General features: G+C 40.8%; 1 protein-coding gene across 2 annotated transcripts in view; it reads right to left on the bottom strand.

Moving 5' to 3' along the window:
* Positions 1-5,780: 5,780 nt before the first annotated feature.
* kremen1 (kringle containing transmembrane protein 1) overlaps positions 5,781-14,380 on the bottom strand; it is a 63,638-nt gene continuing 55,038 nt past the window's right edge. The window contains exons 7-9 of one of the 2 annotated variants that reach the window (XM_075467377.1): positions 11,308-11,547; positions 10,629-10,713; positions 5,781-8,647 (exon numbers count right to left, since the gene is read on the bottom strand). In XM_075467377.1, the coding sequence (XP_075323492.1) occupies positions 8,488-8,647; positions 10,629-10,713; positions 11,308-11,547 (485 nt within the window). In that variant the 3' untranslated portion in view covers positions 5,781-8,487. The remainder of the gene's footprint in view (positions 8,648-10,628; positions 10,714-11,307; positions 11,548-14,380) is intronic. The other variant, XM_075467378.1, reaches the window with a different exon arrangement.

The raw sequence follows: 14,380 nt of genomic DNA, 5'->3' as shown, positions 1-14,380 counted from the left end.
AATTTATTCAAATGCTAAACCTCAGATTCCTTCCTCGTCACCCACATTATTCTCAGTCATCCATCACAAGGTGTTTAGATGTGGAATGTGACAAACAGCAAAATTATAACCGATTTGATTTCAAAAGACTAATTATCTCATCTGATTTGGTTTCTACACATATCTCATGTTCAGAGTTTGTTTTCATATCTGCCCACAGGTAACACAGACTGTTAGCACAAGGCTAATGCAAAGGTTGTGTTGTTTACATAAGGTTTCCACTGTGGGACACTTCTGTTATAAGATATTATCAGAAATTCAGGGTGATTATAATCAGGTTGAGAAGTTGTATCGTGCTTTGCAGTGAGAGGAATATTACTGGTGGTTCCTGGCATGATTGACCACAGTTTACACTGTGGGGACTGGTTTTGTGCAACCAACAGGCTTAAATCCAAATATATTCCATTCATGTGCATGTGTGACAAAAGGCAAGCAGCAAATAACCGTAATTAAGAAGTGAAAACAGCCATTTCTGCTTATACAGTTATGAAAACAATTACAAAACTAACTGCTGAAGCTCTGAGTTCTACATGTTTTTGCTAAGTTATGCTAACCTGAAGTCAGTTTTACCAACAAACTGCTTCATACAAAAGAAATCTGTTGTGGGTGACTCCAACTAATCTGGAATTACCAGAGGCAGGAACTGCACATCACTCCATCAGAAGTGTCATGGGTAGGGAGGAGAACATCTGAAAAAGCATTTAATTGCTTTCTCAGACTTCTCAATTCCATCCAGAATCTGTGGAACCACAGACCAGAAGAGACGGAACAGAAGCCTTCAAACCTGCAGATCATTCCAGAATAAGATCCAGTTCTCCAGTGGAGGCATGAAGAAAGCAGTCGTGGGTACCATAACATACAATTAATACATTAAAACCGACCTGGACAATAATATTTTGAGATCCAGGTATTTTGATCCAGATGTCTCCACCCTGTGTGGGAAAAGTCCCCCTCATCTCCCTGTGTCCGGTACTTTTCCACTATAGGCCTCATCCCACATGTTTTGACTCCCCCCTGTAAGCATGTAGTGTTTTAACCCTTCACATGGGTGGGATCAATGCTTGTTCCCTTCAAAAAGGAGTGTATCAACTCTGAATAAGCACAATGATCAAGATGACTTTATTGTCATGTAGTCATTGTCACATGAAATTTCTGCTCCGCATTTAACCCATCCAGGTTGGCAGCTGTTGAACACACTTGCAGACAGATGCCATGTACACTGGAGCGGTGGGCAGCCGATCAAACCACCCGGGGAGCATGGAGGTACAGTGCCTTGCCTTGCACCTCGGCCGTTAGGTGGACTGACATCCCTCCAGCTGTCAGTTCACCAATCTTTGAGCAGTGGGAGTGGGAATCGAACCGCCGACCTTCAGGACGACCCACTCTCACCACTGAGCCACGGCCGCAGAGGCATAAATAAGCATAAATATGTCCAGTAAGAGGTGATATTAAACCTTCAACAATATCAAAAATACCTGATTTGTGCTTGGAAGAATGACTTTTGAAGAGAATTACCTTTTAATTGACACGTAAAACTGTTTCTTATTTTGATAACACAATCCAAATAAGTGTTTAGTTCAGTTTTTTTTTTTATTATAATTTATTCTATTTAAACACATAAATCAATGCAATGATGATTTGTGAAGGAACAAATCTTCATATTCTTATCTGAATGACACATTAATGCTGTTAACAGCTGTGAGAACAATGCACTGATGCTTTCAGGCAGTGCAATTGTTCAGGATGAAAAGATACAGATGAACAAAAGTTATATGAATTTGAATCATATTTTATTGATGTTGATTCAATATGATGTATGGAGAAGATTTTATATTCATTTGAAGTTGACAAGCTGTTGACGAGTCTTGTGTGCGAGTTCTAAATGCTGCTGTGTCTTTCTCTCTTGGTTTTCTCTTTGTACTGGCGGCGGTGTTTTGGCGTCATGTATTTCTTTAACTTCCTCCACGCTGAAGGCACCTCTGGTCTTTGTTCTGAGGGCTCACATTGGTCCACGAGTTGTTCTGGAACTGCTGTGTCTTCTGTGGGATGTAAGGCTGCTGATGTTTCACAGTCCTCTGGATGTTTAGAGGCTGGTTCCATTTCAATGACGATGACGAGTCTTTCTTGGATTTGGTTTTCAGAGGAAACGTTTCCTTTTGGCGGCCCTGAGACATCTTTTGACTGTTGGACTAATTCCACTTCGACTTGACTCATCAGTTCTGGCACCATGTCCGATCCAGCCTGATGAGCCAAGTCTAATGGAACCACTTCCTGTGTGTCTGTAGAGGCCGTTTCTGGTTCTGTTTCCTCTTCCACGGGTTCGGAGATCTTTGGTTCCTGGACATCGATCGGTGATGGAATGTCCTCCGTGTCTTGTGGTTCTTGGATGCCTTCAGGCTGGTTGTTTTTTACGATGGTTTCTGGCGTCTTCTTGTTCTTGCGCCGACGCTTCTTTGGTGTAACGTTCTCCTTTGGTTCGTCAGGGATCCTTTGTGGTTCTGTTTCGGTAACTTCCTCCACTTCTAGATTCAATACTTCTTGTGAAGCCGACTCTTCTACAGTTGGGATCTTTGGTGGAACAATGATCTGATCTAAATGGAGTTTTTCCATCCGATGAACGGTCTCCCAACTGATGTCAGGACAGCTGAGTCGCTGCCCATCTTTCGCCGCAGGCTGAAAACCCATCTCTTCAGGAAACACTACCCAGATCCGCCCTCTTAGGACTTCACCTGTTTCGTCCCAGCTCCTTGCGCACTTATTTGTTTTCTAAATTGTCTTCCCATCTGTCTCGGTACCTAACTTACCGCACTTACTCTAGCACTAGTTATGCTCTTAGCTGTTTGGTTTTGGAAGGAAATGCACTTATGATTTCTTGTGACCTGAAGTTCTCTTACCTACCGATGTGGAACACACTTATTGTAAATCGCTTTGGATAAAAGTGTCTGCAAAATGACTGTAATGTAATGTAATGATCCATGGCAGCAGCGACCACCACCTCCCTGACAACTACAACAGAAAAATTAATAAATTCATGATCACAGCTGCAAAGTCATGCTGAAAAAAAAGTACACATACATGCTGTATTTTCAAGGATTCAACTTCATAATGTTTGTGGAAGCTATTTGATGTCCTGATGCGCAGTGTTTCACTCTGCTGGGTGTTTCTAAAATTGTTCACCCCATTTGCACTCAGCTTCATCTTTGTTGTGGCAGGCGTGTTGTGGCAGACTGTGTTGAACCAAATACCAAAATAGGTGTCTATTTAAAATCTTTCTCTGCCATGTTATTAAAGAGAATTGTATGGTTCACACTGCACCTCCATGAAAATAGTTCAAATTCTGAAACAATTTTTGAACATTTTTTTGAAATCCTCATGTTGCTGTATACTATTTAAGGTCTTGCTTTAGCTTCTTTTTCTCAGCTTGATTTTGTCAGACCTGCTTGTAGTCACTATGAATCACATTTGCATACTGCTTGCTCAGTGGTTAATTTGGCACACCTAAAATAAAAAAGTGACAATTCATGACTAATCAGGGCAGACTGGGTCTTCCAGATGGGGGCATTAAAGAGACAGGAGCTAAGCCTGAGTTTCTCTAATGGAAACTGACAGCAATGCACGGCATGTGAAAGACAGCATGCTGTGTTGTGAACTCTTTAATGCTTAAAAAAGGAAAACAAACAAATAAAAAAACACCCTACCATCATCTAAAGACAAATCAAAACAAGTAAAAAAATATTTGATCTATTAATCTCAGAACATTCCTTCAATATTGATAGTTTATATCTGGAAGTCGTGGGTGCGTACACTCAAAACAAAAATATAACAATCAACACAGTTAGAATATATCATATACTGACGGAGCCTGGGATTTAATTACAGTCAATCTTTTGCTCAACCCTGCACCAGATGAGATTTATCTTTCCATCTCTTCCCAACCCAAACCCAAACCTAAAGTCAGGCAGCCAGTTCTCACACCTAAAAAACTGGCATCACTATATTTGAAACATTTCCGGATGTTTCGTTACCTAAATATCCCAATGGTTCTGGATAATTGTCCCCAAATGTCATTGTGAATTCAGGGGTGGAATCTAACTACTCAGCAGCAGAAACCTACGACTGTATATTAGACAGAGAATCACAAGTATTAGACAGGCCAATGCATGTACTCACAAAGCACTGAAGGGCATGAGACTGCCTTAATTGCAACAGGGTCACAAGCAATGTTACAGAGAGGCAGATCAAAACAGGCAAGTTGCTGCACAGCCAGTAAAACCTCTTTCACAGAGATCTTTTTCAAATCCATCAGGAGACACTAGCTTCTTCTTTTCTTTTTTTCCCTCAATGTGTCTGACTTCAGTTCTCTGAATGCAGAGAGGTGCAGGTATTGTCCTCCATTCTTCTCACTTTCTCATCCCTGCGGTAACCAGACACTGCCTTCTATTGTCACATTGTTGCCTTGATTACTTGTCGAGTTGGGTTCAGAGGGATCCGCTTACTCCGGACTCCTTCCCTTGGCTTTGGGAAGATTGACCACAGGGGATTTGCAGGCCGTGGCATTTCAAAAGGACCCAGGAGTGATGAAAAAGCTCGGAGTCGAGCTGAGATCAATGTTACAGCTGCATAGTTACAACTGAGACTGAAATGTTTGAAGCAAAGTAGCCAGTCAACATTTTTACAGATATTCCTGGTTATTTTGTAACTAACAAAGGATACAGTTGGCTTAAAGCATCATCACACAGAAGTACCTAAAACATCGTATTACCATTAGAGGGAGTAAGAGGATCATTTGCTACTCAGTGTTGGAATGTGTCATATAAAAGACAAAAACATTTCTTCTGTTAATCACTTGAGACTTGGCTGACTTCAGTGCTTCATGTTTGAGACCATAAAAAGGCGTAGAACAGAATTTCTTAACTCGTGCACAAGTGGTTTTGCTTTAAATTTTGGTTCAGTCAGTAACATTAAGAGCTTGACAGATAATTTCATTTTCAGAGGTCTTGTAACCAAAACAATTTTCAGGACACCAAGACAGTTGCAGACAATGGCAAGGCTGGTGCATTTCCATAGGAGCCTTTAAAGCGCATGCAAACATTTTAGAGGATTACTTTCGTCTTCCAAGACAACAAATAGTAAGTACAGACAGCAGTTGTTATTGTCCAAACACAAAAGCAGCCACTAAACAGTTTCAGAACCAGCGAGATGAAAGAAACACCTTTTATGAATTAAGAAATCATCAACGCAAACATCCAGAGTGTTCCAACTTATTACACGTCCTCCTATGTTTTGGTTTTTTTCAGAGTGTTCCAGTTGTAAAGCTGGATTCCTGCTGTTCCCTCTAAAATGTGCAGGTTGCATGCTTGACCTCATCCCAGAGGGAAGCCAATGGGTTACACATGGTCCTCCAAATCCAACCCTCATTCTTCCTGCGTGTGTGAGCATCTCCAAACAATCTGGGAGTCATTGCACATATCTGATAAGTATTTAGCTTCATGAAAAAAAAAAGAAAAAAGGAGAAAGCGGCGCAGATGTGCCAATATGCAAACAATGCAGTCTGAATTTATTCAGGGAAAACCGACTGTCTTATTTTGGTTTGATTTTTAAAGCACAAAACAAAAAAAATCAAATGGAATGAGGGAGAATAGGATTAGCTTAATCTGATATTCATGGCCCATATGTTTCTCAGCAACTCCAATATTGAGTTCAGTGATGAAACGAAACAAAAGAATAAGGACAACACAGACTTAAGAAACATGCATACAGTGTTTATTTTGCAACCAAGACACATTAAATAAAACTACAAAGATACTTCACTTATACAAAAGATAGATTATATCCCATTCACATACAAAATGACAATAATTTACTGTATAAATTAAATTTTCACTATTTTGCTATTTACAGTTTCATGAGAACAAAGATTTGGCCCTTCGTGATCATTTCCCACAGGGCATCTGATGTCGTTTTTTAATGTCACTCAGCACTTTAGGACATTCACAAAAATTTGGGAAAAGACGGTTTCCACCGCCCACGACGTCGGCGTGGAATCTTCCAATTGAATGGACAGGACAGAAAATAGAAGTTTGCATAATTCACCAGGCTATCCAAACAAATATGCCCTCTTTAGATTCTAACTGTCAGATTTCGTTAGCTTGTGTTTGATTTGGACGCACATTCATTTCCCATCTATGCTCCCTTTTCTCCCTTCTCCACGCATGGCCTGCTCCGAACATCGCAGACCCAGGGGCATGTGCTCTTGCTTTGCAATAATTAACACGAGTAGACGGGCAGAATACAGCAGAGTCAAATATTTACAAATTTCTGAATGGGGAACTCATCGGACATTCTCTCCGATTCCTGAAAACCATAAATATTTCGACATGAATGTCACTGCATTGCTGTGTCGTGTGGAAGATATAGCCTTTTTGTTTCAAGTGCTCAGGTTGCTGATGAGTACATTTCGGTTCATTTTCACTGTATGCAAAACCAGAATAAGTGTTTTAAAATGAAAGTACATGCGAAAGTAAGTGCATTCAAGTTTCTTTCTTTATCCCGCCGTTGAGGAAATGTTTCAGGTGATAATCTGCAGAAACCTCATGTCACCTCAAACATCCAGCCCCACATAAGGAAAGCCAATTGGTATGCTGATGGCACACTAGTAGATTCTGACCTTTCACAAGTAGTTAAAATGTCACAGCACTGCACAGAAAACCGTTGCAGCTACAAACACGCTGTCAGCTCGTGGAAAGTGCCACTGAGTGCTTTTGGCTATGACCCTGTCTGGATGTACTGTTTGCGCTCAACCTTTTGGCCTGAAATCTGTGTGACAAGCACAAACTTAAGAATCTGCGGCGTCTTTACACACTTCACCACGATCTGAGAGGAGAAAAATGCATTTCACCTTTGAGCCACGTTGATGACAAAGTTAAAAAAGAAAAAAAAGCACTTAGATGCATCTCTCAAATGCAATTTTTTAGACACATAATGAGAGAGCGGTCATGAATATCATTCCCACACTGAATTACATAATATACAACATTATTCATCCCCTTCTCCTCCTGTAATCAAAAGACAAGTTAATGTGAACAATATGTTCAATAAATGTCCAAGACTACATCTAAGAGCACACAAAGAAGAAAACAAATGATCTTTTAAAACTTTATCTGATATCGTGTGAAGAGTTCTGTTCCTGTGTTGACTTTAAATGTCCATCATTTCAGAAAAATGTAAAAATCAGAAAAGGAATTGTTGTCTGTGGAGAGTATCATGCTATTTTCAAAAAACATTCTATGATTCATAGCATAATTTTTTACATATCAGTTTTGGAAATTCTGTTTAGGAACCTCGACTCTTTGTATTTGAATTCATTTTGATATCTGTGATGGACCCTACTCGACATTATGACAGAAACACATGTGAGGAATCTGAGACAAGGAAAGAGGAGATCCTCAAGGCACTTGAACACCATCAAACCGGAAAGACTCCCACCCACAAATGTGCAGAAAAAGCCCTCAGATCTTCCCAAGCCTCTCTAAATGGCAGTTTGTCTGCGAACTGCAATCCCTCCGCCCCTGCATACACCCCCACCCTCCCCTCACAGAACCAACGAGGCTACTTCTTCCCTCCACCCAAATGCTTGAGCACTGAGGGAGCTCTTTCCTCTCTGATCTTTTCCTTTTGTGGCGAGTGACTCATCCCTCAAAGTGCTGTGAAATCTACCTACAGAGTGACGTTTCCACGTCCTGTTTCCTGCTCCTCCGAAAGCACGTTGTCACGAAAACACATTTAAGAAAGAAACATTTGCACTTTGCATACAGAATTAGAAGGACATAAACATGAACTACTCTTTGGATGGGAGGGATTCTGGCTGAAAGTGTTCATCCATATGAGGCAGTTGAAAGATATATAAATCTGTTAAGCTGTTACAGCACATGTGTATGCGTTCATCATCTCCTTTCTGATATTGATGAAGATGCAGCTGCTACTGAACTGAACTGAAGTAGGCCCCCATGCTACACTTATCTGTCTCATATTTTCACTGATGAGTCTGCAGTCTGGAGGGATTCTGGAGGTATTTTGATTGGTACGGACTGCTGTGGGTGATAGAAACATCCTCCTGCATGTCATAAGTCATCCTTGTATGTTTGTTAGAGCTGTAGATCTTCCTCCATTGTGTCTTTTGTTATCCTCTTTCTCGTTGCGGCCCCTGACAGCCCCGCCTGACCCGTCCTCTGTGGTGCTGTGCAGGACTGGAGGCTCTCGCCACAGCAGCTTAAATGCCATTTTGCAGCAGTCACTCAGTCATTTGTCTTTAGCCACTCGGTTGTTGGCTTGTTAGCGTAGCGCCTCATAGAGTTTCATTGTCTGACAGCCCTGGCGTCTGATGGCCCTTGAACAGAGTGATTGTGTGTGGCGGTAGCATTTGGGTAACAGTAAAGCAAGGCAAGAGGGCTAGTTGCCCACCAGAGGGCTGAGGTCACCGTGGTGGTTCTTTAGCTTCTTCTTGAAGAGCGAGATGGTGGAGGGTCGGTACAGGATGATCCACGGCTCAGTGGACGCAGTGCTCTGGCTGCAGTTGTCTGAACCACTGACAGTCTGGATGTTTGGAGCTCTGAGAGGGAAAATTAGGAGGAGAGGTGAAGAGAATAAAAAAGAGAGGTAGGAAGGAAAGAGAAAACAGCCGAATATGAGGGCGGGGGACATTAAAGTGACTTAAAGCAATATTATACTGGCATCTATAACTTACTTAATCAAAATCTCAGTAATCAAATTAATGACACTTAAATATCCAGTGTGTAACATTTGGGGTAATCCACTGGTAATATGAATTGCAACATTTAGAAGCGTTTTCATTAACGTAGAATTGTGTAAAAAAAAAAGTATTGTTGTGCTTCATCACCGTAGTCCGAGCAGTTTATATGCAAAAATGCTGTCAGACACTGGCTCTGAGTGGGACTTCCATTCCAACTGGACTTCCAGTTGGCTGCAGTTCATAGTTTGAGCCACAAGATGTCACTATGTCCCACACTCTGGACCTTTAATCTATTTCTGTTAATGTTTTCATTTGTCAAAAACCAACATTACCAAAGATTATGTTCTGTTTTAGATTTCACTTCCATCACGGAAATAATACTTCCCTTTCAGGTCATCAGGTAAAAAAAAAATCTTCACTCACCTACAATGTTTTTTGTCATCAAAACTAAAGGAAGAACTTTCCCTGCACTAAAACAGAGATTTTTCAGGAAGTAATACTACTTGTTAAATATCACTTAAAGGGGGAAAAGGGAAGAAATGGCAATAAAAATGTTACTTTCACCGAAGGCAGGAAGAAAAATGTTCTGCTTAAGGAAACTAGTTTAGTTCCATTTAGTTCCACTACAGTGTAGAGAAACAGCAGTTTCTCTACACTGTAGTTTATCCCTACTCCCTGTACAAGGAATGTCTGTTATGAGAGCCATAACTTCCTGTGTGCATTACATTGGCAACCATAGAAACGATACCAGCGGGTACAATAGAAATGTTGAGGTTAGTTTTAATACTGAACCTACACAACTTTGCAAGCCGAACCAAATTAAGAGCATCATGACCAGAACCAAATCATTAAAGTTTCAGACGTAAACATGTTTCAGAATGTCTTGCGTTACTGTTAACGCTGCATTCAAATAAACGTTTCAAACTATGTAACAGATGTGATATGTTAGAGAAGATCAACATCTTGTGCATTGGATTGTTTTTTTCCAGACATCATGACAGTAAGAAAAACCGCCACTTGCATGACGGCATCATGTGACCAGGTGCTCCTTTAGCGTGTACTTATTTCTTTTGCACTCTTATTAGAACACGACCACATGACTTCATCTCTGAATGTGTTTTCAGTCTCACTTCACACAGAGCCTGTCATGTTAACCATAGACATATGTGTATATATGTCTATGATGTCAACCCCAGGTGTGAAGAAACTCAATGAAAACTTTAGTTACCATGACAACAGTTAGTCATCTCTATTTTTGTAAGATGCAGTGAAAGATGGGTAATCTTGCGTCTCACTTTCTTGGGAAATGATGAACTGTTCTGTTTTTCTCCGCACAGTTCCCACTTCTGTTTGTACTGAACTGTTTATATTCCCAGTAGTTTGGTATCTTACGTAAGACGGCTGAATACCCTGTGAAGTCCACTTCACAGGGAACTACTTGCTGACTTGGATGAACCCAAAGTTTGGGAGAACAGAGACGCTTTCCTGTTATTTTTTTATTCTTCTACACTGCCTGTATTGCAGCTATAGTGTAAGCAGAATCTGGATTTCCACTCAGTAGGATTTTCTGGCTTTAGTCATATCAACAAGTTTGTGGAAAACAAGAGAGCATTCCGAATATGAGGCTGCTGAACAGAAATAATGAATTGAGTTTTGCTGAAACTGTTTCATTTTTTCCACAAACAGAACTTTCTACACACTGAGACTTCAAGCGAGTGAATGTCATGCTGTACTGTCATCTTTAACCAGTATGACAGGAATGCTCCTAAATACCACAAGTGAAAGCTTTGATATTTGATGCTTGGTGGCTCACATACACCTCTAACATCCTCATACTTACTTGACTGTGACGTGCAGAAGCAGCTTTGCCAGCATGGCAATGACAGTCAGTATTAGAAGAGCAGCCAGAGCGTAGATGGTCCACACTGGATAGAGGGAGCAACACAGAAACATGACATCAGATATCCTGTCGCAGAAATGAAAACAAACTGAAACAGACTGAAAAGATTAGCAAGCAAAGAGTTATTCAAGCACAGCTGGCACACCTGTTGAGAGTGTTAAGCCAGCATATTGTCAAGGAATGGTGACACATTATCAGTGCACATCTGTTCTCTTCTGGTTGAGAAATACATGAGCAGGCTCTCTGAGACAAAGCATGTGGGGCTTGGAAAGAAGAATATTTGCAGGAAATAGCAAAGCACAGGACACGTCAGTCCACCCTGCAAAGCTTTGACAAGATGGCTGATTATGATCAGCAGGGACGCTCAAAGTTACCTTACTTTAGAGTAATAGTTAGGGAAAATAACAAGTGCCATGTAGCATCCTTTCCTTGAATGATCACAGGGAGTCACATTGGGCTGGAACTTTTAGAGGCTTCGAAACAGACAAAGATGATTTGAATACTTGTAGAGAAATCAGGTCATGCTACATGGGAGCTCCAGCTGAGAAACCTCAAACAGCATCCCTGCAGAGGAAGGGAGCGGTGCAGTAGGTGCAGTGTATCATTGGTGTTAACATACTAGCGCTGTGGCCGGTGGTCTCGCTGCGTCCAGCCCACTGACCTGGCATGTTGTGCTCCGGTTTACCGGGGCTGGACGTGATCACGTAGAGGATCTGAGATGAACGGCCGTTGGATGTACTGTTGGATCTCTCAGTGACACCACTGGCCAGCTGCGGTCCCGCCGTGCTTGAGAGGTCCTCTCTTTCACCCTTATCATCGCCCCCAGCCTCTGTTGGTCTGGTGTCCTGGCTTCTGAGCGCTGGAGAATTAAGAAAAGGATATATGTTGTTTCTTGAAACATGAGATGTGATCAAAATGTGGAGGAATTTCAACAGTGTTTGCCACCCTTACACAGTAAATATATAGTCTGACAGGGTTATTGATCACTGATAAGGATCATGACAACTTTGGAATTTTTTGGGAGTTCTCTTTTTATTCTCAGTAAATAACTTGACCCTCTTTAGAATGAAATATAAAGACTTTTATGATGATCAGAGTGAGATCGCAGTTCTATTTGTCCAATGCAGTGACTTGAGGTGGCACCGCTTCCTTGGTTTTGCTAGATGACAACTTCATTCTGATGCAAGAAATAACTACTGTTCTGTTTTAGCTGTCTAAAACAACACAAACATCACTGTATTAGGCACTATCTATAAGCCTCTATGTTGCTCAACAATAATTCTTCTTAGGATTCTATCCATAAATAATCCACTGTGAAGTAGCAATAAGAAAAAAGTTGGAAACAGGTTTAGTGAAGATGTAAAGGCAAAACAGCTGCTGTTTTCATTATTCAAGCAAATCCATTATTCAGTTGGTCTGTTTTGCAATGTATAAATCATTTCTCAGCCTAAGCAGTAACATTAGTCTTTCCATCCTCTTGAAAATGTTATCAAATACTCGTTTTCAGCCATTTTACCAGACTCTATTTGGAAGACAACATCAATTCTGTCTAACATATTTATGTGACATATAACCTCTTCATAAGTTGACAGTTATGTACGGTTTATTTGTTCTTGGTTCTCCATGGACGGGAGGCGACTGCGCCAGAGACACGGGTCATGAAAAGCTCTTCTTGCATGTTAATCTCTGCAGGTTGAAGTTGTAGATCACTGAACTTCCCTTTAATTATTCCACCTCTGTTTAAACTGTTGTGTTGCAGCAGGCATTCTGTAAAAGGATACATCTTACATCGGGAGATCATATTGCTATAGAAGCCCTACTGCAGAGGCATAAGTTATTATTCAAAGACCCATAACTACATAGCCTAATTTAAATATTGTACATTTCAATGTTTATGCATTGGAAAAACAATACACTCATGGCCTTAAAATGGCTTGAATGTAACTTCCTTATTCAATGAAAGGGGATCTATCATTAAATTAATCTGGCCCTGGCCATATCTTCGCTTGCCAGTGCAGCTACAAGTAGGAGTTAGCTGGGTGCTAGCTGCTAGTAGTACAGAAAAGTATAGAATTTCTAGCCCACTAGCTACAGTATCTCTGTGAGTCCCATCAGGAAAGAAACTAGCTTCCGCTTTCACAGCGAGTTATACAATATTACCACATATGAAAAACTTTGTTTTTTAGTAATGGATGTCATTATTACTAAATACATTTGTCAAGAGTCTGATGAGATGCAGGAAGTGTTAAGAGTACTCCATAATGCATCCATGATGTACTCCCAGCTTGTTAAGCTAATAGTTTGTTAGACTGTTCACAACTTTGTTTATTCAACTTTCAGGCACACATTACGGTCTTTCTCCACACTACATTGCAAAAGTTAAACTGTGCTCAAGGATAATTCTGGAGGGGGAAAAAAAACACAGCCGTGTTGTGAAGATGAAGTGATTATCTGATTATTTCACATATAAATGGATTTATGGCTGACACGTGTAGCAAAGCACAGTTGGGTGGAAACGAGTTGTAAGTGTTTATGTGTTTATCATGCATCTTTGTTTCATTTATATTCTATCTCAAGCAAACTTCCGACTCTTTCCTTGGTCTCATCAGTCCCATTAACGATAGTTTCTCTAATGCTCTCAGCAACTTTAAAAACTACTCAATCCAGGCCTGTTCCCCTCTACCATGAATGGTGTTTGGATGTTAAAGCAGTGTGGTATATTTTTTTTTTGTCTACTCTTCTCATAATTGCCCAACCTGACTGTGATGTTCCCAGAACGTCCCACATGTTCCTCATTTGCAAACAAAATAGCACGCTTTAAACCCAGTCACAGTTGAAATGAACTACCATCCTCATCTGAGAGCGTTTACCCTGAAATTACAGCTTCGACCATTCAACTTGCCACCAAGACGAAACTGAATGCATTTTAGTGGTGATACAAATGTCATTCTTTTCAGCTCCATTCTCTCTATACCTACTACATCACAATGATGTTTTTTGTTTTATTTTTTTCCCCCGCGATGTTTCAGTTTGAGGTGACCTTTTCTCACATTCACTCTCGGATTCCATTTCTGAGCTACACAATGCCCCACACAAAACAAGGTCCATGATTTTAGGAGAAAGGATCCCGCCTTTCCAGAGTTCAGTGGATTCTGACCTTCTGATATTGTTTTTACTGTAACGCCAGAAAAATGAGACAGGAATACAAATGGAGGCGGAGAGGGAGGAGCCAAAACAGACTGCCTCTCACTGTGGTGGGCTATGAGCTCGAATATCCCCTACACTGAATTATATCAGTGTGTGCTTTGCTTATTCTTACAAAAATGTATCTGGTAAATTAATTTCAGATCATTCTTCAGACCTTTAATGGTGAAATCTAACATGGAAAAAGCACGAGACAACTTCTCTGTTCTCATTAGCGTGAGATAAAATAATGTGCCGTGATGTCCTCATCTCTCCGTGAGCTCCAACTTCTAAGCGAAAAATCTCATACCCAGTGAAATCTGAATATCTGAAGGTGCGGTGACAGTATTTTGCATGTAGGTGGTATAAAAAAGTTGCTGTGCAGGTCGGCAGGGAATGTACTGGAAAAGCAGAGCAGCCTGCTGCAGCATGATAACAGAGTGAGTCCTAGAAAAACACTATCTAAATATGCAATATCACCTGCAGCTATGAGACATTGACTAGCAAAT

Source organism: Odontesthes bonariensis, chromosome 6 (assembly GCF_027942865.1).
Source record: "Odontesthes bonariensis isolate fOdoBon6 chromosome 6, fOdoBon6.hap1, whole genome shotgun sequence".
Taxonomy (NCBI): domain Eukaryota; kingdom Metazoa; phylum Chordata; class Actinopteri; order Atheriniformes; family Atherinopsidae; genus Odontesthes; species Odontesthes bonariensis.
The sequence above is the reverse complement of the archived record's forward strand: the minus strand, read 5'-3'. Positions and strand labels throughout refer to the sequence as shown.